Raw genomic sequence first — 27501 nt, forward strand, 5'->3', positions numbered from 1 at the left:
CCCAACGGACAGAAAATTAATTGCCAACACTATTTATTTGGTTCCTGTCTCTCAAATGTAGGGATGTTTGTCCATGTTTAGTATCATTGAAATTGACAGAAGTTTAATCTCTTTCTATAAAAATGGGCAGTGTTGCTATCCCAGAGATGTCCAGTACATTTTGTATAGGATACAAATATGATTATTAGCCCATGTCTGAACGTTGTTGGGACACATGCTAAGAGGTTTAGTTTTAATGTCATGTCTCTGTGTTGTCAAAATGTACGTGTTGTACATGAATTATTTGTGATAAACTCAGGTGTGCCTTTTGACTATGTGATGAGGACATTTGACATGTGAGTAGGAGAAGCACAGGTGTAAATAATAAAACTAATGAAGTCTGAATTCCATTAAGCTTCAGGGTGCTGTATTGTGAATGCTTCATTAATGTTATTAGTAACACCTGTGCTTTAGTACATTTGTGTTAAACTTGCTTATCTAAAACTAAAGCCATAGAATCTAATAATACATACGTCCATAATGTATTTAATTGTAACTCCCCATAGAAAACTGTGAAATTGGCAAATAGTCACATTTGATAGGCTGGTACTACAGACTTCTTGGTATTTTTGCTTAAAGATAGAAATTAAATCAATTGTTGATTCAACTGATCAAATATTCAACCAGTCACTTCAGTTCTAGATTAGCCCTACTGGCTGGTGTCTGGGCAAATAATAGGGGCACAACAACAATTGCTGTTGATGTATCTCTATGTCATTCTAAAGGTTACCTATATAGTTGTTATATAGCTGTAAGTTGTATGTTGTTTTCGTTTTGTTTTGTTTTTTTTTTTACAGATATTAAAATGCATTTCAGACACAAATCTGACAAAATGTCTCAGGATCATTTTCATTTAAGACTGTGTGTATTAAATATACAATAGCCTGCCATATGTCCTATGGCAGAGAAATGTGACCTTTTCCTTGGCTACATCGTCTCTATGGCAACAACACTATACAAACATTGACAGCAAGTTCCAGTAGCTTGCTGTCGTTACCGTTAGCCAACTGTAAAAATTACCGTGTAACTTCGTCTCCTTATGGCAGCATAGGTGTCTTGTCTGTAGTATTTTAGTCGATAAAAGGAACAGCGATGCCGAAGAAGAAAGTTGCCAAAGTAAAGAGGGCGAAAACCGGGTGAGTACGTACATTTGTACACTGTTTTTGCTGCACTGATGTCCAAATGGAAAATAAACTAACGTCACACTTTTGGCCCAGGAAAGGAAAAAAAGACGGCAAACAGGAGTCAAAAGCGGACAAAGAGTCAGACATCGAGAGGGCCAAGGCCAACGCTGCCCTGTGGGAGCTGAGGTTACAGGTCACGGACCAGTCGCTCGTGCAGTACCGGGAGTCTTGCCGCAAGTTGGCGCGCGTGAACGAGGAGCTCACCAATCAACTGTACCGCGCGGAGAAGGACACCATCGATGTCACTGGATTTTTGAAGAGACAGGCTACAGCCAAAGAGGAAAAGGTCGGAAAGTTAGTTTGTAAAGGTGTGAATGAGCACAGAGTGACGGGCTCAGTCGTATCTAACATTCTGCCACTTATTTTAACAGATCAATATACTGCAGAAAACCCTCAAAGGCCAAGAGGCACTTGCGCGTGAGGAGCAAAACAAACTGGTGAGTTCATTTAAAACACAGCAACACGAAAAGAAATGCAACTCGAGCTTTCATTTGGCCCACAAAACATGTACAAGATAGCGTGTTCATAGTAGAATACAGCACTACTGTGATTTACTGTGCGTAACCTGTAGCATCTCAAAAATGTGCTGCGCTGTGTTTTAACAGCTGTCCTGTGTGTAATTATGTTGACATTTATTATGTAAGAAAACAACAACCAAACAAAGCGACCATAAAAAAAAAAAAAAAAAAAAAAAAAAAACATACCCTCACATTCCGAGTTACATGGTCTAACGATATTTTAATCCATGTCAGTGGCCACAGAAAAAAAAAGAAGCATAATTTAAAAGTGCTAGGTCAGGAACCGGCAGTGGCAATGCTGATGTTGATGTGTTCACCATACCTCACATGTCACCCAGATCCTTACTCTGAAAATCCAGTTAAAGTTACATAATATACACCAACAAGGTGCTTATTGTGACTCCATTTTGCCTTCACCTCTGCTGCTTAGTAGTTAAGATCAAGCTATCAAACTGACATGACAAAAATCAAGTTGCTTGACTAGACAGAAAGGTACAAAAAACTTTTGCTTCTTTTGCTAGCAGCTGTTTTCAATCTTCCAGCTCTTACTTCATGCTGGTAAAACAGAGTCCAATAAGTGTCTGATGAAGAAATAAGAGGCATGGTCTGGACCAACTTGAAACATCCCTATTTTAGACATGTATGGAACTGTCACATATGTCCACTAAGGAGAAAAAATACTGTCCTGTGGTTGACTCTAAAGATGTGAATTCAAGACATGTTGTTCACAACCCCTTTCTCATTGTGAGGTGATAAAATGGTTCATCTTGAAAATTGACTTAGGTAATGGAAACTACTCCATCAGAGTCACTCAGAGAACGTAAATGGCTAGCTTTTGTCTAAGGAGCGACATGATGAAACTCTTCGAGTGTTGAGATATCCAGTGATCCAAATCTCTATTCTATAAAGACTTTTATAATGCAGTTACTTCACAGCAAGAGGACAAGACGGGTGCATGCAACACTAATCACTTAACTTTAAACTGGTGGATATATTTTTAAGCTCATGATTTGATAGACCACAGAGAGTGAAAATTGCATATGATGCAAACCAACTTGTGTAAATACTGCACACTGGTGCATTGATGTAGAGGAACGTATACAGAGTTATCTGAAGAATAACGATTAGGCCTAAAGTTGTAATCAGATGGTTGATAACCTCTCATTTAGTCGTCATGTACATGTTTGTGGGTGCATGTTTTGGTAGTTTCTCATGACTTTGGTCACTTTGTCACATTTTTGCTCAGACTAGCTTCTCCACAGTAGCATCTTGAGGTATTTAGGCTGACTGATCTGTGCTTAAAGTTGGTTTGCAAAAGAGCATGGCCAATGTGAACTTTTGGACAAAAATCCTCTTCCTTAAAACTGATACAAGCTGCACTTATGGGAACGTTGCAGTAGCTCTATTATATAGATTAGTGGACACATTTTTACAGTTTTGGTCTACATTTAATATGTGGAATGTGTTTCATTTTGTGCCTCTAATTATAACGTTGGTTTCAACAGGTTGAAGATTACACACTTCAAATCATCGAGATGAAAGAACTGTTCAGAAAGAAATCCAGTGACTTTAACACGATCCAGGATGGTATGAGGAAAATTGAGGAGTTTCAGAAGAGGAAAGCCAGGATGGAACAGGAGCTCAATGATGTGAGGAAAAACATGAGGAGGACACCTATTAAACAGTGGTCATCCTTTTTGTCAGGGTGTTAAAATGCTACCAGTTACCATGACTTTTTATGTTGTAGATGAGAGAAAGCATGGATATTGCTGAAAAGGAACACAGGGAAAACTTAAACAAAATGGAAGGCAAATTCTTCAAAGAAAAGGTATCGTCAAAAACTAACAAGTTACCTAAAATGATCCCACTCGCATCCATATGGTTATGATAGGATGATGACATATGATGTGGTGAAATTATTGTGAAATAGATCTGTTCGGTTGGAACAGTGAATGAGTTTCATAAATTTCCCTGCAGGCTCGCCTGGAGAAAGAAGCCGCGCGAAAGATAGCCCTGGTGGTGGACAGGGCCCACAATGAAGCCATTGTGTGAGTGTGTTTCCACTGTGCCTTCACAATCTAATTTTATTCTTTAAACTGCACTTTGATGTGCTCAGAGTGCAAAGAAAAAATAATTTACTCACATAAGTGTTTATGTGTATAAATATATATATAACTAGAACTAATGTTATTTTCTTGACCACACCAGTTCGTCATGTTCATTATAGTGTACATCACCTAAGCCAATGATCACATCCTTAGCCGTCCCAGAATGTCCTGAAGGGAGGAGAGGGTAAAGCGTGTGTGGAAGGCCATAGTTTATTACTTTTGAGGCCATGGGATGTATATTTCGCCATTGCTATGTTTAGTTATTTTTTTACAGCTCATAAAACATCAACATTGATACTGGTGTGGTCCTGTCGCTTTGGTCATAGTGTCAGTAATTGATTTTCTTTTGAACATGCTTAGGTTGTCTTTGGAACCCAAGTACAGTGGCTCAGTTAATTCAGTTTTCTGTGTAAGAACCAAGAAACTGAGAGCGAAATTGTGCGATATGTTCAACATGGTCATAACTCAATCCCCTCACATTTAAAGCCATTACTACACTGACTAATAAACAGTCTTAAAATATTACATAAAGCATTTGTTTTACTCTACTTGGGACACTCTGTGCAGATTAAAATAAATCCAACCTGTGTACAAATGCTGTCAGGCACAAAATTAAGATTTATAGTGGTGTGTTCATAATTAGAGACAAATTTCTCAGTGGCTCATTTGTTTGTACTGTAAACTATTTAGGCAGTTGGACGATGCCTCGCGCTCTGTGTTTAAGGAGAACGTCCGTCTCAATGAAGCACTGAAATATCACGTAAAGGAGGCAGAGGACCTGCAGAAATTGTCAAACTCACTGGCAAAGCAAAATGCCTCGCTGGCACTGGACAAGGTATGTTTGAACCATAGGACAGCAAACAGCAACATTACTATTAGGCACCACCAGTCCTTGGACAGAGAGCATTCATCTCCATAAAGTCATTTTCAATCATTTCAGTTATGAAACACTTGTCAGATCTGTCCAGAATATATTTCAGGTGGTTTTTCCCTTGTGTTGTTTACTTGTGCTGACCTTGTGTATTTTCCTTGTGGTCCTACTCCTACCCCCCCACCTCCTGACTACTACCCAGCCTCTCAGTGGTCAGTGGTTGTGGTGAGTTTCCACTGGTGTATGGGGTTCAAATTCAGTGGCTTCTCCTTCGCAGGTTTCTGGCACTGATTCTTTAAGATAAATAAATATTGGGCACATTAATCTTACCAGTGATGATGACAGTCAATCAAGGGAGTAAACCCTCCTTGTTGATGCTTTGGCCGCTCACTCAGCAGCACAGGCTAGCAGACAAATCATTATCTGTTCTACTCCTATATTGGCATGAAAATGAAAGGATTTTCCTGAGTTAGCTGTGTGGGTGTCATCTATTTTACTACTGTGCTCTTCTCTCTACTCACCCAGAACACCTTTGAGTCGATGGTAAAGAAGAATGCAGCTCAGATGGAGGCCCAAAAAAGACAGCTATCAAAACTTAGAGCCAAGGTAGTTTCCCTGGAGCAGGCCCTGGAGCAAAAGACTGCAGAACCTGAGCGAGAGGAAAAGAAAGAGAAGGAGAAGATCTTGGTCAGAACACAGGCCAGCCAGGTAGAGTTAGAGAAGCTTCAGAAGGTGCTCACCATGCGAGAAAGAGAATTAGGGCACATCAAGCGGCTAGCGAGCACCGTTGTGGAGCAGCGCACAGAGCTGGAGCAGTTCTTCCACGAGTCACTGGCTCAGGTGAAGCAGGAGGTCATGGCTAGCAGGCTGCAATACAAAAAGGAGGCTCTGCAGGCTTATCGCTGGAGGTTGAAAGAAGCCACAGCAGGAAAGCTGAAGTTCCCACCCATCCGCACCTTCCATGAAAGCCCCCACAGTACCAACTCTGTCTATTCAGACATGGAGGCAGCTGCAACGTGGTAGGTCCACTTCCCATCATTTCCATGACTTGTACAATTGTATGTTTTTGTGATACTTTTAATTCCACATTGATTAGTGCCAAGTCACCTGCAGCTCATTCAGAGGTCATCAAACTTCAACACTCTTCGAGGTTCTTCTTCATACAGACTAAATTAATTTGTACAAAAGCAGAGTTTGATATTACTTTTGATTTCATCGTCCTGCTTTTTAGGACACATCAACCAGGCAGCAAAGTTGAAATCTCAGATCTTACTTGGGAGCAGAGGGAACAAGTGCTCAGGCTTCTGTTTGCTAAAATGAATGGACAGAAGGAAAGGTAATTAAACTTCTCAGTAATTGTTTACGTTTGACTTAGAAAGACTTGGTCTGGTTGCTTGTTCATCACTCATCGACTTCATCCTAGTTAATACATTAAAATCCATTTATAATCCCCTAAAATGAACTTAAACTTTTGTTTAGTGACACCGAGCAGTAGTTCAGGCTGAACCTCTGGAGACTCCTCCCTCTTTTTAATGTTTTAAACAGCCATTTTCTCAGCAGAAGAGGATACCATAAAACATCAGTTAGGCTTCAACCAATTTTCTTTTCCATTCTGCTGCTTAAAAAGAATGAAGAAAGAGTCTGGGCACAATAGTAAAAATAGGCCCAGCCGCAGAGTCGTGTGCTTGGAAACAAACATCTGGTCACGTCGATTTGCTTTTCAGCCTATTGGCCCCTCTTCATGTGCACCAGCAGTTTATTTTGTTCTTTGAACACTTGTGGTCAAAGAGCAGCTGGTAACATGATTTTCAGAAAGGAGTATGCAGGGGATCTGGATGTATGGCGGTATAGCAGGCAAGAGGAGATGTATATTCATGTTAGCAGTGGTCTGGCACCTAGTCCAGCGGCGTAACACAGAACATTTGGCGACTCAAGAGTCAGTTACCAGCAGTCAAGTCCATGTGCATTGTGTTGACCCAGAGTAACCCCTTTCCAAGACAGACTGTAGGCCTGAGTTAACAGACACCCGTCTGCTAAAACATGGCTTTTCACTATGAGGTTTTGTATTTAACTGCAACTCTGCCTGTGTCCTGATAGGAAAGTCAGCCACCATCTGGCCTTGTCTGCCTCCTCTGAGAAGAAGAGCTTTATTGACAGCGATGCTGCCGGGTAAGACACTAAAGGAATGTACTAGAATAAAAGTTGTTCCTCATCCTTGCAATTACAAAGCCTGTGCAGATTTACTGGACCCACATTCCATGTTTAGCTGAGAAAGCATTGGCTCTGAGAACATGAGTGCTCACGTGTGATTTATCAAGACGGCCGCATTTTAGCGTTGCATAATGATGACTTTCTTCCAGAATTAGAGAGGAGCTCTGCCCGGCGACCTTCATCACCCAGGCGCCTGAGTCCGTTCTGCCCTCGAACCCAAACAGCCTGCCGGATATACACACCACATGACCTCTGTGTGGCCTCTACATCACTCATCACACTCTGGATTGTTTGCCTCTGCTCTGTGCACTTCCCACAGAGTGTCAATCATGTGTATAGCAGAATACAAGATGTTTGTTTGTGCTCATTATAAATATCTTACCATGCATGTATCTATGGCTTGTGAGTTCTCTCTTTCATATATGAAGCTTATTTCAATTCTGTCAAAATGAATTTAAAGGATCATTTCACTCAATTCAAAACTTCTCTCTGACAACAAAGTGCTGACACCAAAATTTACCCCAGATAAACAAGATCTCTAAACAATCATTGGATAGTGGGTCAGTGGAATAAAATGCAGTGAGAACCTTGACAACATTGTATTTGAGGAAGTGACTTGGATCCGTACAAACATTGCCTAATCTGTACAGATCTTTTGCATTGTTGAAATCTTGGCCACAGTGGTTTACATATAAGAATATCTATATATACACACACATCTAATATAAAATCTTCCAAAAGGGGAGTATTTAGTATTCATGAACTATTCACAGTGAACATAGTTAGTCGGTTTTGTGCATTGAAAAGGGTTATTAAGGTGTTCTGGTTTATCAGACTGAACAGTAGCATTTGTATGGAGTATTTAGCGTCCCATAGTAGGCATGGTAACAGCAGGACTTTTCAAGGTGGCATCTTCAGCTTTCCATTGTGAGGTTACAGTTTTGATCTGTGTGTAGAACTGGATGCCCTAGAGAGTGAAAAATAAAAATGTTTACATAAAAACTGAGACTGTTGGGTTTGTGCTGTTTGTGAGATACTTACTTGTTTTCCATAGAAGTTCATGTCCCCTCTGAAGGAGCCTCTTGAACCAGTAAAGGAGAACATTGGCAGTGGAACAGGGATGGGAACATTGACTCCAATCTGCAGAAAACAAGTATTGTCCCTTTCATTTCCATAAGTGTAAGTTTTGTAAAGTAATTCCCCGGAATCCCAAATTGCTAGCATGAGTAAGATGTGGCTGATGAGAGATGTGGTACATCTATGCTGTTTAAAAAACAAGCTTACATGATCGCAATAAACAGTTAAACCTGCGGCTTATATTTGCAGTTTTGAAAGCATAGCGTGCTCTTATGAAAGGGAGGAAAAACTAAATAAAACATTTTGTTATGAAGGCAGTAGAGGCATGGCATGGTTGGTTTGGAGTGTTTGTAACAGCAAGAATAAGTTTGGACACACTAAGGCCTTTTGGTGAAGGTGCGGGGGGGAAAAAAAGGAAAAGTAGATGTTTGTTGCATCGAGGTTTGGAGAGGAGTATAGCACATGGCCTGCACAGCATTCCCCGACATGTGAACAGCAAACACAGGGCATAACTAGGCTCCACAGGCAAACAAACAGGGAAAAAAGCTGGCCATATTTATGCTTTAACGTTGAACAGGATCCTAGGAATCCCTTTCGAGATGAATTTAAGATTTTCCCTCCTCGAATACTACCTGTAAAAATGTTTCTATGTCCCCCTGTTTTCATTTAAGACACATATTTGCTGTAGCTATTTGTAGTCTTGACTGGTGGGGAAGGGGGTTGCCGAATGTGTGTATTTTAGGTCAGGGGCAAACAAGGCTATACTTGACATGGAAAATAATTGTTTTTGTGTTTTTTTTAGAGTGTTAAAGTTTTCAAACAGAAATGTGATGTGCTCCCTGCTACAGATGCTGTATAGAAATGACAGAGGGATGTGAATATCTCCTTTCTCCCAAAACAGAGGAACACATTTCGAAGCTGCAGCCACTCACCTGGCCCACGTCCACCTCGTGAGTGAATTTGCGTGCAGTGGCGCCATTTGTGGTGAAGATAGCTGTACCGTTGCCATAGGGGTTCCTGTTAACCAAGCTGATGGCATCATCCAGAGTGTCTGCCTCGAGAACAACCAACACAGGCCCGAAGATCTCTTCAGTGTAGCACTTCATCTCAGACTGTAAGAGCACAAAGGTGACCACTTATTGGCAGTTTAGTTTCTTTTTAAATGGTACTCCGATGAATACATTTATTGCGTGCACATAAAGATATTAAACCCACATACTGTGACACCGGCAATGATGGTGGGAGCCACAAAGTTGCCGTTCTCGTAACCCTTAACTTTAACATTTCGGCCATCAAGGAGCAGCTTGGCTCCCTCGTCCACGCCGCTCTGGATCAGACTGCAGACTCTCTCCTTGGCCTGGGGAGAGATCAGAGGCCCCACATCTGCACCAGGCTGGTCTCCTAGCAGGGCCCCAGAAACAACAAGCTATAAGGTTACATGCTGTGGCAGTCGCATGATGTGAGCACATCAAGGGCACAGACATTCAAATGCTTCTTTTGCCACAAACGCAAAAGCCAGGATGAGGGGCACCCTGAGGCACTCCCTCAAAAATGGCTACTTATGGGTTTCCTGTGTACTGCACAAATTAGCGAACAGGGAGTATCATTCTCCATTCTACTTCACATCAATTTCCTTTCTCAAAGGATTTGATGCTCTGAACCGCTATTTAGGTCTAGGCCACAGATCTGGCCACAAATTTGCAGCATGGCTGACTCAACAAGCCCTCTCTCCCAGCTAACTCCAATGTGGAGTTACAACAGGGCATAAGGCGAGAGGTGTGGTTATGGCGGCGTGGGTGGCCCCAAGATGACTAAACCAAAGGCCCTCGGAAGACTAGGGGCTCAGGAGAGACAGAGGTGAAGGGTGGGGTGATGGGGTGCGGTACCTGCATTCACGCGCAGAGCCTTGGAACGCTCCACCAGCTCCGGCAGCCAGCTCCGTGCCTCGCCTACTAGGATGGCTGTGGACAGAGCCATACAGCGCTGTCCAGCTGCCCCAAACGCTGCACCCACGAGCTGGTTCAGAGTATTCTCCTTGTTGGCATCGGGCATCACCACACCATGGTTCTTGGCTCCCTACAGTACATGAGAAGTGGTTAGCCTTCTGCAGTTTGATCTCCACATTACAGCAAGTGGTTAGTCACAAGTAAGAACATAATATCAGGGAATTATAAACAAACAATCTACAAATTTCACATAGTAAACTCCCACATTTTAGTCCATGTCACTGAAAGGACTGATGGACTGATGAAAATGAATAAATGGAACATTTATAATTCACAGTTTGGGTCTCCAGTGATGCACAGCTATAGTGTCTGTTTTGCACCTTCCCACTTCATCAATGATAACAACAATCTGTTGGCCAATGCTGCCACCTGCTGGACATTTCCAGCAAGTCTCAGGCAATAACTGGTGTTACTTTATCATTTGATACTCACCATGTTTGACTGGACTCTCTTGCCATTTTTAGAACCCATCTCATAAATATACTCCCCAGCTTGATTTGAGCCAACAAAGCTGATTGCCCTGATGGCTGGATGGTCACAGATGAAATTCACAGCTGCGGCAGAAAAACAGTTTGAGAAATCTCAATGTCAATTACTGTGTTGTACTGCATTACACAGAAAATGATGCAATTAACCCAAGAAATGAAAAACTGATCAACTGTCATCATTATAGATTCTTGTTAGTTCTGAATTTCAAATGAACAAAAAAATTACTAAGGTTCATCGATGCCGAAATGAACTTCCTCTTTCGCTTCATGATTGAGACAACTATTTTTAAGATGAATCCCTGGACTCTTGCAAAATGTGAAGGGCATCCTTCCTCTTTTTTGACAAATCTATCATTTACCCAGGAAAAAGGTTTGATTTAATTTTTGTATATATGAAGCTACAAAGCTGCAACTAACAAATATTTTCATTTTCCTTTAATCTGTAGTATATTTTCTAGATTACCCAGTTAATTGTTTAGCCAACTAAATGTTAGAAAATAGTGAAAAATAACCATCACAATTTTCCAGAGCAACAAGAGACAGATTCAAATGTCTTGTTTTATCTGACTAACTGTGAAAAAGCTGAAGATACTTGATTTACTGTCATAAAAGACAAAGAAAAGCACCTAATCCTCACACTGGAGAAGCTGGATCCAGTGAATGTGGGGTATTTTTGCTTGGAAAATGACTACAGCAATTAATCATTTAGCAAATACACCAACTAACTAATTGGTTCATTGACCGATCATTTCAGCTCCACCTGAATTTAATTAATTAATTAATTAATTAATTAATTAAAGAGGACTAGATAAAAAATACAAAAAGTAATTCGCTTAAGCCACTGTGGCACATGACCAAGATGCTTAATGACCATTAATTTCAGACACTAAGATTCTGTATGTCATGTTATCAAGTGCACATGTCCAAATCTCAGATGTCTTTGTATTATTTAGGGCAGATCAAGAAGGCTAAATTTACAGTTTCATCCCATACACTGTCTTCTATCTACACTTCTGACAGTCTCAGGCTAAAGGAAACAGAGACCAGCTCTTACCATCGTGTTGGCCGTGGATGACGTTGAGAGTCCCGTCTGGAGCACCAGCATCCTGGAGCATCTTGGCCAGCAGCATGGCGCAGGTTGGCACTCGCTCTGAAGGCTTCAGAAGGTAGGTGTTGCCACATACCATGCCCATGGGGAACATCCACAGAGGGATCATAGCAGGGAAGTTGAAGGGGGCAATGCCGGCACACACCCCAAGGGGCAGGCGGTATGTGTAAGTGTCCATGTCCTTGGTGATGGAGGGGAGGGTTTCACCAAGCATCAGAGATGTGATGCTGCAGGTGTGCTCCACAACCTCTGCAGAGGAAACATACAGAGTGTGCAACACACAGTTAATTTGTTTCATGTTATTTTCTGCAGATATGTCAAACTGTAGTAATCCACCATTTCAAGAAAAAAATATAAAGAAAAAAAAAAAAAAAAAAAAAAAAAACTGCTCAAATAAGATTCACTTTTCCTGTTTAAAGATTTTTCATTCAAAAGGAACAACATATTTTCAGAATAAAAGCTTGACCAAATGACAAAATAAGATTTTCCACAATGCAGTAATTGTACTGGACTGCTTATCAGGGGTGATCATTCAGAGGGCTCATAGATAGATACATTACTTATCCCCTAGGGGAAATTCATGACGTAAACCGACCTTTGTTCCAGTTTATTGAGATACATAACTAGCATAACTCATTAACCATTCTTCCAACCACAAAGTAAAAGTGTACATTACATGCAAATGTTTACTTATTTGTTGCCCTTTGAAAAAGGGTTCTTTGTGCACGTGTGTGAGCAACTTAAAACTTACGCAATCCTCTGAACACATCCCCCTCTGCATCTGCAAGGGTCTTTCCCTGTTCCACCGTGATGGACTTTGCAAGTTCTTTCTGAAACACAAAACAAGCGCCATCCCTTGTATTTAACTTCAGGATTAATATGAACTGAAACAACAGGCTGTGAAGTAATGTGGGACAGGTGTAAAACATAACTTAATAAAAATCTAACTGGACAGTGCTGGTTTTCAGTTGCACCTTACACTTTCTGACCCTTTGACTTACAATGTTGTCCTTGATAAGCTGCTGATAGCGGAGAAAGACCTGCTGCCGAGCCAAGATGGAGGTCTCAGACCATGAGTGAAAGGCTCTGGAGCAGGAGTCCGCGGCAGCCAACATCTCCTCCTTTGTGGCTTTGGGCACACGGGCGATCACCTCATTGGTAGCCTGCAGAGGAGAGGGAAAAAATTAATTAGCTTCACTAATCAGGGGAGTGTTTGAGTCCAGAAAATGTTAAGTAACAGGTGCATCCTGGCAGATGTTTAACTGAGATATGTGGGCTTTCATAAATATGCAGGTCAGAGTTTATCAGAGACAAATTTCCACATTGGAAACATTTGATTGTTACGTCATGATGAAACACCTGTTGTCCAAGTGTTGCTGAGGTTTAAAAAAAAAAAAAAAAAAAAGCTTCTCATTGACCGGCAGATACTTTGTTATTTGATTTAGTTGACGTATTACAGTAAGCTGTTTTTTCATTCGGGGGAACAGAGTAAGTCATTCAACCACAGGAACCAGTTGGGAGGAACAGGCATTGTCATTCAACATTATCTAACAGGTCAAGCTTTGTAGACTTCGCTGCCATCAGCCATGTCAGTGTAGTATTATGGAGGATATACTTCAACCCAACTATGTACAGTATATAGGATGTCCCTATAAAAGAATAAGTGGTGCTCATTGATCCAGGCCAAGTGAAATACTTACAGGATTGTGAATATCCAGCCACTCTGAAGTCTTGGATTCAACAAACTTCCCATCGATGAACAGCTTGGTGGTGGGCTGTATGAGACACATTATGTCATATCTGGATCCAACTATCCACGTATGACATTTGATGTGAAACTTTAACAACAGACAGACAAGTGTGTACTGTTTCAACTCACCACTGAGGAGGAGTAGCACATACGGCTAATTTTAAGTGGGACCTGAGAAAAAAAACACAGCAGAGTCAGAAATCATCAAATGCAATAAATATTATCCATTATCGATAAGCTATAATTGTAAGTTTTGTTTACTTATTTTGTAAAAAATTAAATGCACACAACCAGTTTGTTCCAGTTGCAGCCGAAGGCCTACAAGATTAATGAGCAACTACAGTTTGGAGTTATGAAGGGGCTTGAAGGGGACAAAGTCAAGCTGACTGGAGTGGACTGGTAGAATGAATGCATATAGAATATGCATCAAATATCTACTGAAGAGAGCAAACAACTGAAGTTAACCCCATCTGTGTGAAATAAATCAATCCAGAACTAAATCCTGCAGCACATGACCCCTGGCACTTTGTAAACAATGTGAGCTGTCAAACCTGTCTACGTCATTTGCAACGTTACTGAGATTTTTAAGGCTTGAAAACCCTCAAATCTTACCTTTGTCCGTAGCACTGATCTTAATGCTGTTGACGCCATGATGAAAATGTTTTATTTTGCTAGGCCGACCTGATTTCACCAACTCCGCAAATATGACGGTGGCCAGCAGAAGACAGCATTCAGCTTTCTACCTCGCGCAGATGGATCACCTGTGGGCGGGCTCTGAGTAATTCCTCGGCCTGCTATTCGCTCCATGTTCGCACGCCCCAGAGAAACGCAGCCTGATTGGTCCACTGTGGGTGCTTTATATCCAATCCCTAGTGGGGATTTTATATAATCCCGCCTTAAAAGTGAAAAGTCAACTAACCATTGGAGAAAGAAATTTCTGCAATCTTCCATTTACAGGCAGGAAGTTATGCAACCAGGAGCTGAACTGTGACCAAGAGCCCTGCTGCAAATCACAAGAGCCGATCGTTCAGGCTGAAAGTGTTGTATTCCCATGCTATGTCTACGTGACATTATTTACTCATCATGGAAGACAAGAAGTAGGACTTTGCTGTGAAATGTGCAGGACATAACCGACGACTCTTTGAGCAAGCACAACTCATCCTACAAATAAAAGTGATAACGTTATCGCATTCACAACAATGCTCTTGTCCTTAGTTTGCCTCGCCAAGGTACTGTAATAACACTGTTAGCTGTTTGCTAAGTGTGTGTGCGTGCAGCAGGTCGCTAATGTGAACCATATGAAACACCAAATGTTGCCTAGTCATGGACCAAAGAGTAGGTAGGAGGGAGTTCTAGGAGCACATCCTATTGGCTACTGGAGAATGATGAGGATGTGGTCAACTTTGTAGAAAAACTGAATGCAATAGTCAAACTGTGAAAACTATAGTCAAAGAAATGGCAACACAAACCAAGGTGAACCAGCAGACACATCAAAAGTTAACTATGTCAGGGAGGAGTGTGATGTGTTTTCGAATGGACTGAATTCTTTCATGTGGCTTTTTGTGTTTTCAAATGGACTGAATGTTTTCATGTGGCTTTTTGTTTATAGCCTGTTCTTCATGGATACTTCAGAAGCTCCTGCTCCTGGAGGGTTCGCATTGGTAAGTGATGACACAGCACTTATCTGCTTCAACTTGTATCAAAATCATTTTGATGTCAAAAAGATGATAAACGTTTTGTGCACCAGCTTTTGCTCTTAAAGGTATTGAATATGACCAGGTTCCAGTCAATCTAATCAAAGATGGAGGTCAGCAGGTACAATACACTTGATGCAACTATGACCTACTTTACAAATCTATAGCATGAGATGTAACTAATTAATGTATTATAGCATTTTTATCCATGATGAAACCATGTCCAAGTTTAGACAAAATACAGTCTCACAAAGAATCTCCATGTGCTCAAGCTCACTGAACAGTACAAAACATTAAACCCCATGCAACAAGTGCCTGCAGTGGAAATGGATGGCATCACCCTTTCTCAATCAGTGAGTCCCGGAACTGTTCACCCGCATTATCCTGATACTGTACTTTATACAAGCAGCTGTAACAAGCCAATGACAATGTTTACGCTCACACAGCTGGCAGTGATCCAGTACATCGATGAGACCAGGCCGGGACCTCGACTCCTTCCAGCAGACCCAAAGAAACGTGCCCAGGTTCGGATGATAAGTGATCTCATTGCCTCTGGGATACAGCCGCTGCAGGTGAGTGGTTACTAAAAGAGACAGTTCAAATGGTATCATTATTTTGGTTCAGGTTGAAATAATACAATCACGTTAATGTCACAACATTGACTAATTTCACAATATCCATTAAATCCTGGATGTTTCAGAATTTGCATGTGATCCAGAAAATAGGAGCAGATAAGGTGCAGTGGTCTCAGCACTTCATTGATCGTGGTTTCCAAGGTTGGTGGAAGCTCAGCTTTATAATGACACATCCTCAAGTTATTCCCAAGGTTCATCTTTTGATATTCTTTACAATATTACTCACATATATTATTTTGTTCTTGTCTAGCTCTTGAGCCCATTCTAAAGCAAACAGCAGGGAAGTACTGTGTAGGTGATGAGGTAAGAGCCTGGTCATCATATTAAAGCGCAACAGTGCGACTCACAGCAGACACTTTTCATTTGACTCATTTTGTACCTTTTAGATATCCATGGCTGACATCTGTTTGGTCCCTCAAGTCTACAATGCGGAGAGGTAAAGTCACCCTGAACACAAAAAGATAAACATGAATGTTATGACATTTTGTACTTGAATGAGTTAACATACATACATACATACATACATACATACATACATATATACACACACACACACACACACACACACACACACACACACACATTTACCCTTCTGTTTACATGAAATCCACCCTGTGTATCTAAACCCTACTAAACTTTAAAAATACTATTTGTCTCTGTCTTTAATCTCCACAGGTTCAAAGTGGATGTCGGGCAGTATCCAACTATCAAAAGGTTAAATCAAACCTTACTTGAGATTGAGGCTTTCAAAGTGAGCCACCCGTCTTGCCAACCAGACACACCTGCTGATCTGCGTGCATAAAATAACAGCTCGACAGCCGTAGACATACAACTTTATACATTCTTAAATAAAACACTTTGAAAATAATCCTATTTCAGTGCCATTTTTTCAAATGACTTTAAGGATTAAGGAGACTGAATTTTGACATATTTATTAGCATTTTGATAAAAATGTTTTAACCATTTTGCCTAGTCTAGCACTTTACTGTCAAATATGTACCAATATGTGAGGAAGAGGAACAGGAAATGAAGTAATGTGTAAAAAACACAGATCACAGATTTGTTATGCAAAGTGCCCAACTCTTGCAGCTTATTGGCTGTATGGTGGAAGCATGGATGGTTATTGAAGAGACTCAGGAATAAAAAATAAAAAAAGAGGCTACAGTAAAGTGTAAGCTGTCAAACACATCATTACAATTATATAATATGTAAAGAAAAAGAGCCACGTAGAAAAATAACTTAAGACAAATACACTTGGACATACTAGATTGCAGCTTCATTCTCCATTTTTAAAGATTAGAAAACAATTGTCCTGCTTGGATTTCTTCTTGTCACTTGTCATCAGGTACCTCCACTGTGCACTTGACTGTGTCGTTGTAGAAGGTACCAGAGCAGTCCGAGCCACCGAACACCAGCAATGTGCACCGGACTTTGACGTTTTTACCCTGTTCGTGCTTGTCAGTGTCTGTTAGGAAGGAGCAGCCCAAACTTATCATGCTGTGTCCAGCACGAGGCTTGGAGCAAAGCACAGGAGATGCCACTGAACTCCACATGTTGGTATCTGAGGAGAAATCAAGGCAGGACTCCTGTAACATATACACACACATATATATATATATATATATATATATATACCCAACAAATATAAATATATATATATATATATATATGCTACATACCAACCTTATTAAACAATTATGGACTGTAATGGATCACACTGATACAGTACTGTATTTACATGGATTGAATTGATGGCAGAAATTATGTGAGAGGATCAGTACTCACCAGTGCTGAAGATATGCAAGTCTTGCAGGGCTCCAATTGCACTGCAGCCCCCACTGACTAAAATCCTGTTGTCTGAAACTGGGAGTGCTGCATGAAACCTGCCCATGTACATGCAAGAGGGTTTTGTCTGTACCATTATTCTTCTATAGCTAGTCTTTACATATTTTTTTAAAACTACTCATTTGTATTATTTCATGTTAAGCTAGAAAAAAAATGCACAAAGATGGTATAATTGTGTCACTAGAGAGTGAGAGATAATATTTGGTGTTAAAACCCATTAGATTCAAATACAGTTTCTGTCCAACACATAAAAATACTGAAACCAGATGGGTACATCAATGACATTTCTCAAGGTTGATTAGCTCTGTACTCACCCTCGAGGCAGTGGTGGCATGTTCCCACACTTCACAGCTGTGTACTCCATGAACCCTTTACACAGTAAGGACACAAAAAAAAATATCAGTCTAAACCTAGACACAAACATTACCACTTAATGCACCCAACAAATCACATCTTACCCAGATCTAGAACATGGAGATCATTAAGGTAGGTTGCAGTCTTCCGGCCACCAAATATTATCAACCTCTGTGAGAGAAGCGTGGCCGAGTGCCTGTTCAATACAAACATCATGATGTTATTGATGGAGAAAAAGAAAACATCAAGGTTACAGTTAATTTACTGTAGCCGTTTTCAAAAAGACACGGACCCAAACCGAGGCAGAGGTCTGTCTCCCTCCACAATGGGCTGGTACCAGAGTTCAAACTCTGGGTTGAAGATGTACAAAGCATTACTGCAGGATTTATCCCCAGAAGAAGTGCCCGGCTGGACTCCGCCAAAGACAAAAAGCTCTTTCTTATAAAACACTGCAGAGTGATATGCCAAAGTTGGAACATTCCCTTTTGCCTACAGGAGGTAAATCCACAAAAACAATCTCTACTTCAGTATTTGATAAGAATTTGAGAGCTGCAATATGCAAGTAACGTGCAACAAACCCACAGTGACAAGTTTCCACTTCCAGGTCAGGGTATTAAGGATGTACAGCTCGCTGTAGCGCTGACCCTCCCTCAGGCCACCGTAAACAAAGACTGACTTGGAGTCTGGGTCATAGGTCGCAGAGTGTCCCCGGGCACACAGTGGTACAGATTCAGACAGAGAGGAGTTCATGGGGAACCAGAAGTCACTGTCTGGGAAGAGGCCAGGTAACCAAATATGACAAAAGCACATGGAAATACATTCAATTTAAATAGGTATTTTATGGCCTTCTTATTTGTCTTGATTTCTCCTTTGGTGCTATACGCTATAAATGAACTCCACCAACCTAACTCAAGCTTCCACAGGGAGTCCTTGCAGTAGTTTTGATCTGCCGTCTCCCCTCCAATGAGGATGGCAGTGTCAGGGTCACTCAGACACATCGTATGGCTCCAGCGAGCCGATGGACACACTGAAACTAAATCAAGATATTAGCCAGACCCCATTTTGTGCATTCATATGTGACCAAAAGATAGGTGTAATGTTTTTATTCCTGACCTTCTCTGTTCGCATTCTTTATCTGCACTGTCATTTCTTCTTGGCTGTTCATCCTGGACAGTCTCTTTTTCTTGGGGGTTGAAGCCTGGTCTATGTCCTCAGCAAGGCTGTCCATGTCCTCAGAGCTCCATGTCAGGTAGCCTCTCTTATTAATTACTGTCCGCCTGGGTGTCTTGTCCTTTACGAGACATAGAATCAATTATATACACCACATGCATACCTTAATAAGTTTGCAAGCATGGCTCTTACCGTAGGCCAAACTGGCGGTTTATTTCCCACAGTGGAATCACTGGTGTCGATTCTATTCACTTGGATCTCAGCAAAGCAAACACTATCACCCAACTGTGAGGAACAGCTAGTCATCTGTAAGAGAGGACGATGAAGAAAACTTGCAACAAAAGCGTAGACGACTGCAAAACAATTTTAACCCTACTTATCTTACCGTTTCATTTGCAGCACTTTCATGTAATGTGCTGGAGAGATCAGTTGCAGTGTGCTGTTCTGGGAACAGACATTTCCTTTGAACCAGAGGAGTACTGCTGAAGACACTGGCTTTATCCTGTGGCTGGGCACAAGTCATTGCATGAAACAAAAAACTGAAAACCCCACAGACTGTGCTTGTAAACTGCGCCTCTTCAACTACAACCAATATTAATAAGTTTCATGGTCGGATTTTGCATTACAAGTTTTGAAATTCTTATGGTTGATTTCCTAATGGTAAGCCTCAACAGGGGACGGTTAACTTTCATTTACTGAAAAGCTCATACCTCTCCACACACTGTGAGCACAATCTTGCCATAAACTCCTCTCCTGCCCCTCTCTGCTGCCACTGTGACAATGTCCGTGCTCCAGTCACCTTCCCAGGTAAGGCACCTGAGCTCAAAGATGATTTAACAAATTTAGACATGAGACACTTTTTTTTGTTTTGTATGGTAAGTATCTATTTCCTCCACATACCTTGCTTGAACTGACAGAGTCCCAATATTCTGGGACTGTACCTCTGCACTGACCAGAACATCAACTGAGATTGTTGTGTCACTGCCTGGCCACTCTCCTAGACCAAAGATGACCAGCTGTTTGGGCAGAGGCAGCGGGATGTGGACTTGGAAGCACCTTCGGTTGGATTTGCTGCCAAAGGAAAGAACTGGTCAACGTGTTTGAATGGCTGTGTTTGGGGAAAACGGCTGCATGGAGGTTTTCAGAAAGGTAGCTATACCTGATAAACTGGCGTGGAGCGTCTCGCAGAGACCAAAGGACATAAAAATTCAGCCTCCCCATGTTGTTTCAGGGTCGTAGGTGACTGTTCTAGCAGAGACGTCGCACTATGAAATCCCGCAAAATTGGGTGCAAAATGGAGCTTCGGTAAACGCTTGTGATTGGCTGAACAGAGCTCGAGGTCGCTGTAAAAACGCACACCTGTGACGCATCACAATTAATTGACTGTGTTACCAGGAGTCAGTGTGCAGTGCACATAGAGGCGGCTCAATTTAGCTAATTTAGTGCCGTATTTGGCCAAATATTACTGAACAGAACTGATTTTTTTTTCTCCCATGGATTTTTTTTTTATCAATGGCTTGCCGCACCTGTGCAAACAACTTAAGTAGAACTACTAATTAATTACAGCCATAAATACATGGTTTATTTTCAGATATGTTTTTTAAATATACATATATATAGCCTATATGAGGGCACTCTGAGCCATTTTTATAGGAAAACCACAGATTACAGCTATAATGTTAAGAAAAAATTTATAAAAGTCATCAAACAGACAAGTAGAAGTCGTAAGTTTGAATTGATTGATTGGAGATTACAGGAAAAGTAAAAAGCTCTACACACAACTTAAATGATTTAATACAATACAACAACACCTTACACTAGTCTGTGTGTCTGCAGAGCATAATCTGCTCCACTGACACAAAAATAAATAAATGAAACATGAAATTTTGATGGGTGGTGTAGATAATATATTCATAACTGTATATTTATTGAAAAATTTAGTTTTATCTGCAAAAGAAAGCATAAAGATTTATCAGTACATTCATTAATTTACTGCATATATCCTGTCCACACCTTTCAAAATAATCAAATCATCAGTAATTATTAAATTCTAACTGAAGATTTTAGTTATAACTAAAACACAACATATTTGGAGAAGTGTCATATAAGAACAATTTAAGAATATGTCTATCTCACTTTTTTAGAAATCCAGTAAAACATGTATGACACTCAATGTAACTCTGGATTCCGACTGGCCTTTAGGGACAGCTGAAAATAAAACCTGGTTTCATCAGCCCCTCTGTAACAATGACATCAATCCCCTAATGCCACAATTTAATGGACACACAAGGGACCATCCTGAAGCGCTTTCTAATCCTGGAACTGCAGTGAGACTGTTATGAAATGAGACACTACACACACCAGCAGTCTTAATGACATTTTTCAAGTTAATCATGCTGCAACATTTAGCTTCTGTACAAGAAACTACTAATTACTGTTCAAAGTGTTTTTCTTTTTTAGAGTTGATCTAATCCTCAAATTAATCACAATAACAATTAGACAATCTTCTCTTTATTGTGGAATATAAATTTCAGGAACAAATATTATCATAACCTACAGTGAAGGTACAGTACAGCAAACATGGGAGGCTTTAAACCGGTTGCTTTACATTGTGTACGGTGTTAGCAGCCAAATTTGTGACATCTTTGGAAACATGCGCACAAGTGAACATGGTAGAAGCGTTGATTTTAAAAACAGGATGAAACAAAACTATCCAACACAACCAAATCCAAAGTAGTGGATTGATGCACGGAGGATATTCAAAAACAAACACACTGACTTTCACTTCCATAGACCTGCAGCGCACAAAACACATTTAGATTAACTATTACAACTGCTCCCTATTTCCGAAACAGCAAAGTAAAAGGTGGGAGGGCAAATGTAAATATTGAATCTATATTACATAATAAGAGCTTTATGTGATAAGGGATGGCTTTTATTTGTGTCATAAAAAGCACACTCTGAAAAACTGTTACCACTTGCTTCAGTACATTCAACTTAATTCTTTTACCAACACACCACTATGATAGAAAACATGTCTGTGCACAGAGGTTGTGTTCATAATTGTATTTTCCATTATCACGATTGGATTTAGCACAGATAAAAAATAATTTACGCTACAAAGCAGGAGGATAAATACAAGTAACAACAACAAAGCAACAGAACAATCATAATCATAAAAAGTGCACGCATACACACACGCAACGGAAAACCTCCATTTCTTTAGAGCACTGCTGATTAAGCACCTGGCTTGGTGAAATATATTCTCTGCAGGTGTTCCCTGATCACTGCTACCATAGAAATCTTACGGCAGAAGACAATATATGTTTTATGATGGGCACTTGACCAAATAGCACAGTGCATACATGGGAACATGGCACCTATGCAAGGCTTCTTTAAATATATATCAGCAAGACATTGGAGCAAATGTTGGAGCAGAACTATCTGACAATATATGTAAATTCAACATGTGGCAACACAAGCTGGTAGTGATAAAAATAGATATGCCTATATTTAACTTTTTATATTATAACTTAATTTTTTTCCCAAGTATGGAATCAAAAATAATTCATTGTTATTAAGAATAACATTCTTAAACAATAGATTGACATCTCAGGCACTGTAATAAACCCTGTAGTAAAGAGTTTTATTTCGCCATAGTGAGTAGGAGTTGTCAAACTTCAGCAGGTAAGTGCCTTCACCTGGAAAATCGTGGCTCCCCCCGTAGACAGACAAGTGACTGTCCTGACGATATACAGGTAAGATTTCAGCCAAGTTTGAGTTGGTTTGACTTTTGGAGCCCTTCTCAACATCTCCATTACTGACAGGCCCTGAAACAGAAATCGTATAAACCACAAAGTCAACGCACTGTCTAAGATTCCAGCTGCAGGAAAACACAATAAAAACACAATTAGGGTGTGTTTTATAAATAAAGAACAACTGATATTTTTTTAAAGACGTCATCCAACTAACCTTCCAGCTCCTCCTCTTCATCTTCGTCGTCGCTCGACTCACTGATGTGCACTGTGATAGACCGGTTTGTGACAGGAGTCCAGTCAAAATAGATTCCAAAGCCAATGTCATAACCGTCTGTAGCAAACTCCCAGCACACTTTTTTGGCCTCGGGTACAGTGGGCACGTGAACTGTCATGATGTCGCCTCGGTACACTGTCACCACGCTGTCCTTCTCCAGTCGAAGCTTTGCCTTGAGCTCCTTTAGTGCAGCAGATGTCCATGTTGTCGGAGGTTTCAGGGGCGGCATCTGGGCTGCCATCAGGAGGAACAAATGGCAGTGTGGTCACAAAGAGCATTGCAGAAAATTACTTATCTAGCTTACACAATCCATATAAAAACGTAGATGTATATTTTTAGAGCTTGTATTACACTTTGAAAAGATTTGTAACCAGTTTATGAAACCTCTAAATTTAAATTGTAGATAAAACAAAGCAGCAGTCATGATGGCACACTCAGCAGGTCCTCACCTTTCATCTCAGAGGAGAGCTGACAGCTCCCAGCACTGTTGTTCTCCTTGCCTCCTTCCCCCAGGGCCGGCTCAGCAGGGGCCTCTTCATTACCCTCAAAATGCACACATTCAAGACAAATTATTACATGAAAAATTGTATTAGATTGTACTTCCCTGTTTATTGCTACTCAGTGACAGCTTCTCTAACATACTTAAACATTAACTACCTCTGAACACTGCCTTGAATCTTCCTTGGTTTCATCCATATTAGCCTGGTTATCAGATTGGACAAAGCTCTGTGAAAGATCTGTATTCTGCAGCCTGAAGTGAATATAGATGAACAGCATTAAATAAAGCCCAATATTTATAAGGTGGTGACATTCAGATGCAATAAACATAACTAGAATTACGTATCAGTCCTGATATTAGCATTATAAGAAATACTTTCTGCAGCAACAGGTTACCTGTCAAGCGGCCTGTTGTCGCACTGTTTGGATGTTATTCCGGGAAAAGACGAGAAGGAGAGGGATGACAGCCGTGACTGGAGCTCTGATGTAGCTTCTAATCTCTCCATGGCTGTAAAGACAAGGCAAACACCTCAGTCTGCGTGGCTGAAAAGATGAAACCCCGCCCCTTCCAACCACAGGGAGGGAAAGAGATGACAACACTGAAACTAGCCTGATAACGCAGTTTGGATACATTAAACAAACTGCTGTTTGACACTAATGGACCATGTTAACCACAGCTCAGACTTGTGAATTAATAGCTAAAGCCCTAGAAAGGAGTTGTGTGTATGTGTGGTGGTTTCTGGTCTCATTAACTAGCTCCATCTTGGCAAACTGACATTAGCTTGCAGCTGGCTAGCTGGTTAGCTGACGTTAGCTACCTAACAAGCAGTAAAAGTGCAGCCGGAGCAGCGGGCACACTGAGCACAAACTTATCTTACCACGATGTAACGCTGATATTCTGCAAAGTCGATACGGTTTTACTTTGATCCAACTCTGGTCATCTGGAAAGAAGACGCCTCCATATCACTGCAATCATGTGACGGATCTCCACGGTGCTGCTGCTTGACAGGAAAAAACAGGCGAATTTTCTGAGACTTCCGTATTTTCTCGAGTGTTGACGAAAATCGGCGAATCTGAGGCGGCACATACATCCTGTTCAAGAGATTAATCCTCCTCACCGAGGGCTTCCGGCAGCTGCTCTAATTCCTACAACATATAATCTAAGTAATATGGATTTTAAAACAATGTGCTAAAGCCACGTCATATGAGGAGAGAGACAGATTTCTTTTATTTCGTTTCTAGACTGCAGGGAGGTTGATATGACATCAAGATGACAGGTTATCATCTGATCGATTTACAATATATTTCAGAATATACCAACTAGTCCTGCTTTTTGTGCAGTGTAAAAAAAAAAAAGAGTTATGTCTATATGTCTATATATTTACCATACTGTTTATGTATGAAAAACAAAAATATTAAAAATAACATATAGCTGTGGGTATCACAAAACATTGTCCCTTTTATTCAAATTTATTCATTACAATTTTCACAACTGTATGTTCAACACAAGGGGCACAGTCTTTAAACGTACTATGGCTACTGAGGTGCACATCCTTAATTATAATATTTACATAAGAGTGTAAGTGTCCAATGATACTGGTGTCCCCAGCAGTGATTTGTATGCCACAGAGATGCCATGCTGCATAGATTTATTGCTTGATAGAAACCTCAGCAGTGGTGTCTCCTTGGTCTGGGCATCAGTGAGAGAAATCCAGGGAAAAGACCTTTGAGGGAAAACAAAGTCAAAGCATAACAGTAATTTAAATCTGTGCTTTCTTTGTCTTCCTTTATTCTCTCCTTATATAATAGTTGTTTCTTCTTTTCTTTGATGTAACACTGCACCAAAGTGAAGTTTAGAGCTTATCACTTAATATGCAGTGACATTATCCTGGTTAAGGTAAACAAAAGCAGCACTGCATCCTTTAAGTATACAGTATTGTACTCACTCCTCTCCACGAAGGGAAGATGCAAAGGATGAACTGATGAAACTCTGTGCATTTAATTGCACAGTGTGTGTCCATTTCTCCTTGAAAAGGCTGTTGATCAGAGAGAGGGCATCACTGGATGGCAGACTGGCAGAGGTGCAGATATTCAGCAGGCTGTACAACACTGCACACACCCAGTTCAGACTCAGAGTGATGGCACCTATAGTATATGGGAGTCACAAGACAAATTAAAAGTTATACAGGAATACAAGTTAATTAATACAAAAAAAGTCAAATCAAGGTTGAAGTCTCACAACATCAAATTTGCATTTGGCAAAAGTGTTTGCCCTTACATCTTACATAACAAGTTCAATGTCTACAATAATTCAACATGACATACCACTCATTGTAAGAGGACACGATGCCTCTATCAGCAAAGGATCTTTCAAAGCCATGGACAGATCAGTGCAGGACAGCCACACATCTGCAGTGTCAACACCCATAAAGCCATACTGTGGTTTTAGAATGAAGTTGTGTCCAAGAAGTTCGGCTAACCTGAAACAGAAATTCAAAACAGAGGGATATACTGACTGAAAATACCAAAAAACGTTAGTTGTATGTTTGTATGAGTGCTGCAGTACCTGGTCACAGGCACAGCAGAGGTGAAGCTGTACACGAGGCAGTGTTTTGACAGGTGAGAGTGGAGATCAGCACAGACTTTAGGGAGGTGAGAGGGCAGAGAGCAGAGGAACAGAATGTCAGCCCATGCAGCCAGTCTGCGATTGTCAAAGAAACACTCGACCCCGATCTGGACAAATTCAGCTGAAACACAAAGGCAACACGACAAACATAAGAACAGCATCTTGAGTATGTAAATATGACCTTTTCAGTGTAGGCTCATGGTGTAAATTAATTAAATAAAGTAGTGTTTAATAATTAACTCATGAATATCATGTGGTTATGACTACTATCTAAACTGAGCATGTTAACATTTTTGTATTAGTGGTGACAGCTGCCTTTGTTACAAATGAATAAATTACATTTTTATTTGTAGAACAGAAAACATAATGCATTTATTAGTATCTACTTATTAGTCAACATAAGCCACCCTGTCTAATTCAGTAAGCTTCACTGTATTGTAACAACTGAATGAGCTTTCGATTTGGCCACAGAGGTGCCTTGAATAAATATTTATATCAGTCTACCTGCAGATTCTGGTCTTCTTGTGGAGACTTTAATGTGTGATGGTTTGATACTAGTCATTTCCAGGAGGGACAGAAGCAGCTGTTTTCCCATGTGACCCAGCCCAAGTATTCCCACACAGAGGTCACTGTCTTCTCCTGATGCTACTGAGTCTGTTTGTGCAGCGGGACTTGTGATGATACATCTGAATCAATTAGAATGACTTCAATCATTACCATAAACTCTGCTTTAAGTTACTGTTAAGTTCTCCCTGTGTACCACAATCACTTTAAATAGGCTTAGAGACAAATTACCTCAGTGAGTGGACAAGTTTGCACAAGTAAAGAGCGTGCGCGCACCCGCAAAAAGTGAGTCCAGCTGCGCGTGCACGAAGGTAAAGTAACTTTTTCTCATCTTCTGTCAGTCCAGTCTCAAAAGAAAAGCTGCTCAAATCAGCAGCTACGTCCACCATTGCCTAAGTTTTAACAGAGCTAATATTGACAGAAAGTAGACAGACAAGCCTTACAACCTACAACATAGAAGAAAAAATGCTCCGTCGTTCTGTTGCCATGCCAACATGACCAACTTCCGATTTAACGGGTTCTATATTTCAAAGTACATCTCGAGACAAACGCTGCGGGGTTTTCAGAATAAAAGCATAAATTAAGCTACTGTGTATCAAAATAAAATGTTTTTTAGAAGAAAATATTCTCATCAAAACAAAACACGAAACAGAAATCCATCCATGACAACTTCATTTTTGGTTCTCCAAAATCTCCCATATGAGATGGGTATGAAGGTAGACT

General features: G+C 40.6%; 6 protein-coding genes across 8 annotated transcripts; 2 read left to right on the top strand and 4 right to left on the bottom strand.

Moving 5' to 3' along the window:
* Positions 1 to 1039: 1039 nt before the first annotated feature.
* Positions 1040 to 7379, top strand: LOC130180553 (basal body-orientation factor 1-like). Its single transcript, XM_056394132.1, has 11 exons — positions 1040 to 1175; positions 1257 to 1509; positions 1595 to 1660; positions 3247 to 3390; positions 3489 to 3569; positions 3719 to 3789; positions 4540 to 4684; positions 5246 to 5739; positions 5952 to 6056; positions 6818 to 6889; positions 7081 to 7379. The coding sequence occupies exons 1-11, from the start codon at positions 1132 to 1134 to the stop codon at positions 7178 to 7180; spliced, it is 1575 nt and encodes a 524-aa protein (XP_056250107.1). The 5' UTR covers positions 1040 to 1131; the 3' UTR covers positions 7181 to 7379.
* Positions 7380 to 7514: 135 nt separating this feature from the next.
* aldh6a1 (aldehyde dehydrogenase 6 family, member A1) lies at positions 7515 to 14126 on the bottom strand. Its single transcript, XM_056394131.1, has 12 exons — positions 13973 to 14126; positions 13490 to 13531; positions 13311 to 13385; positions 12612 to 12773; positions 12362 to 12440; positions 11557 to 11859; positions 10447 to 10568; positions 9895 to 10084; positions 9228 to 9409; positions 8941 to 9120; positions 7973 to 8071; positions 7515 to 7898 (listed from the first exon to the last, which is right to left on the bottom strand). Exons 1-12 carry the CDS (start codon positions 14009 to 14011, stop codon positions 7794 to 7796), a joined length of 1578 nt encoding a protein of 525 aa, XP_056250106.1. The 5' UTR covers positions 14012 to 14126; the 3' UTR covers positions 7515 to 7793.
* A 215-nt stretch (positions 14127 to 14341) lies between these two features.
* Positions 14342 to 16557, top strand: gstz1 (glutathione S-transferase zeta 1). 2 transcript variants are annotated; one of them, XM_056394135.1, is made up of 9 exons: positions 14342 to 14589; positions 14970 to 15021; positions 15108 to 15175; positions 15327 to 15407; positions 15501 to 15626; positions 15755 to 15830; positions 15940 to 15992; positions 16076 to 16125; positions 16365 to 16557. In XM_056394135.1, the coding sequence occupies exons 1-9, from the start codon at positions 14560 to 14562 to the stop codon at positions 16489 to 16491; spliced, it is 663 nt and encodes a 220-aa protein (XP_056250110.1). In that variant the 5' UTR covers positions 14342 to 14559; the 3' UTR covers positions 16492 to 16557. The 2 variants fall into 2 exon arrangements, with proteins under 2 accessions (XP_056250110.1, XP_056250112.1); XM_056394137.1 differs by lacking the exon at positions 14342 to 14589 and adding an exon at positions 14708 to 14833.
* A 48-nt stretch (positions 16558 to 16605) lies between these two features.
* On the bottom strand, positions 16606 to 20431 carry zgc:163014 (uncharacterized protein LOC100038766 homolog). Of its 2 annotated transcripts, none has more exons than XM_056394126.1 (13): positions 20218 to 20429; positions 19959 to 20129; positions 19769 to 19874; positions 19444 to 19566; positions 19251 to 19364; positions 19002 to 19179; positions 18793 to 18921; positions 18471 to 18658; positions 18181 to 18377; positions 17993 to 18084; positions 17849 to 17903; positions 17475 to 17572; positions 16606 to 17250 (listed from the first exon to the last, which is right to left on the bottom strand). In XM_056394126.1, the coding sequence occupies exons 1-13, from the start codon at positions 20277 to 20279 to the stop codon at positions 17021 to 17023; spliced, it is 1743 nt and encodes a 580-aa protein (XP_056250101.1). In that variant the 5' UTR covers positions 20280 to 20429; the 3' UTR covers positions 16606 to 17020. The 2 variants fall into 2 exon arrangements, with proteins under 2 accessions (XP_056250101.1, XP_056250102.1); XM_056394127.1 differs by having other exon boundaries at positions 17122 to 17275; positions 20218 to 20431.
* A 1122-nt stretch (positions 20432 to 21553) lies between these two features.
* Positions 21554 to 24653, bottom strand: tmed8 (transmembrane p24 trafficking protein 8). Its single transcript, XM_056394304.1, has 6 exons — positions 24467 to 24653; positions 23985 to 24096; positions 23748 to 23841; positions 23540 to 23633; positions 23031 to 23324; positions 21554 to 22888 (listed from the first exon to the last, which is right to left on the bottom strand). Exons 2-6 carry the CDS (start codon positions 24092 to 24094, stop codon positions 22671 to 22673), a joined length of 810 nt encoding a protein of 269 aa, XP_056250279.1. The 5' UTR covers positions 24095 to 24096; positions 24467 to 24653; the 3' UTR covers positions 21554 to 22670.
* Positions 24654 to 24791: 138 nt separating this feature from the next.
* noxred1 (NADP-dependent oxidoreductase domain containing 1) lies at positions 24792 to 27255 on the bottom strand. The gene is made up of 6 exons (XM_056394303.1): positions 27010 to 27255; positions 26719 to 26900; positions 26155 to 26335; positions 25914 to 26068; positions 25535 to 25733; positions 24792 to 25312 (listed from the first exon to the last, which is right to left on the bottom strand). Exons 1-6 carry the CDS (start codon positions 27165 to 27167, stop codon positions 25156 to 25158), a joined length of 1032 nt encoding a protein of 343 aa, XP_056250278.1. The 5' UTR covers positions 27168 to 27255; the 3' UTR covers positions 24792 to 25155.
* Between the last annotated feature and the right edge of the window lie 246 nt (positions 27256 to 27501).

Source organism: Seriola aureovittata, chromosome 13, assembly GCF_021018895.1.
Source record: "Seriola aureovittata isolate HTS-2021-v1 ecotype China chromosome 13, ASM2101889v1, whole genome shotgun sequence".
Taxonomy (NCBI): domain Eukaryota; kingdom Metazoa; phylum Chordata; class Actinopteri; order Carangiformes; family Carangidae; genus Seriola; species Seriola aureovittata.

Bases quoted from the DNA above. Each gene is read 5' to 3' on its own strand.
- LOC130180553 (XM_056394132.1), top strand. From the start codon at position 1,132: ATGCCGAAGAAGAAAGTTGCCAAAGTAAAGAGGGCGAAAACCGG. The intron at 4,685-5,245 runs GTATGTTTGAAC...CTACTCACCCAG, and splicing joins CCTCGCTGGCACTGGACAAG to AACACCTTTGAGTCGATGGT. The intron at 6,890-7,080 runs GTAAGACACTAA...ACTTTCTTCCAG, and splicing joins ATTGACAGCGATGCTGCCGG to AATTAGAGAGGAGCTCTGCC.
- aldh6a1 (XM_056394131.1), bottom strand. From the start codon at position 14,011: ATGGCGTCAACAGCATTAAGATCAGTGCTACGGACAAAG. The intron at 13,386-13,489 runs GTGAGTTGAAAC...TGTCTCATACAG, and splicing joins TGTGCTACTCCTCCTCAGTG to CCCACCACCAAGCTGTTCAT. The intron at 12,441-12,611 runs GTAAGTCAAAGG...TTTGTGTTTCAG, and splicing joins AGCTTATCAAGGACAACATT to AAAGAACTTGCAAAGTCCAT.
- gstz1 (XM_056394135.1), top strand. From the start codon at position 14,560: ATGCTCTTGTCCTTAGTTTGCCTCGCCAAG. The intron at 15,627-15,754 runs GTGAGTGGTTAC...TGGATGTTTCAG, and splicing joins CTGGGATACAGCCGCTGCAG to AATTTGCATGTGATCCAGAA. The intron at 16,126-16,364 runs GTAAAGTCACCC...TAATCTCCACAG, and splicing joins CAAGTCTACAATGCGGAGAG to GTTCAAAGTGGATGTCGGGC.
- zgc:163014 (XM_056394126.1), bottom strand. From the start codon at position 20,279: ATGGGGAGGCTGAATTTTTATGTCCTTTGGTCTCTGCGAGACGCTCCA. The intron at 17,573-17,848 runs GTGAGTACAGAG...GTACATGGGCAG, and splicing joins ATGCCACCACTGCCTCGAGG to GTTTCATGCAGCACTCCCAG. The intron at 17,251-17,474 runs GTGAGTACTGAT...ATTTCTCCTCAG, and splicing joins CTTGCATATCTTCAGCACTG to ATACCAACATGTGGAGTTCA.
- tmed8 (XM_056394304.1), bottom strand. From the start codon at position 24,094: ATGGAGAGATTAGAAGCTACATCAGAGCTCCAGTCACGGCTGTCATCC. The intron at 23,325-23,539 runs GTGAGGACCTGC...TCCTGATGGCAG, and splicing joins GCTCTCCTCTGAGATGAAAG to CCCAGATGCCGCCCCTGAAA. The intron at 22,889-23,030 runs GTTAGTTGGATG...TTTCTGTTTCAG, and splicing joins TGAAGAGGAGGAGCTGGAAG to GGCCTGTCAGTAATGGAGAT.
- noxred1 (XM_056394303.1), bottom strand. From the start codon at position 27,167: ATGGTGGACGTAGCTGCTGATTTGAGCAGCTTTTCTTTTGAGACTGGA. The intron at 26,069-26,154 runs GTACTGCAGCAC...TTTCTGTTTCAG, and splicing joins TCTGCTGTGCCTGTGACCAG to GTTAGCCGAACTTCTTGGAC. The intron at 25,313-25,534 runs GTGAGTACAATA...TTTCCCTCAAAG, and splicing joins TCTTCCCTTCGTGGAGAGGA to GTCTTTTCCCTGGATTTCTC.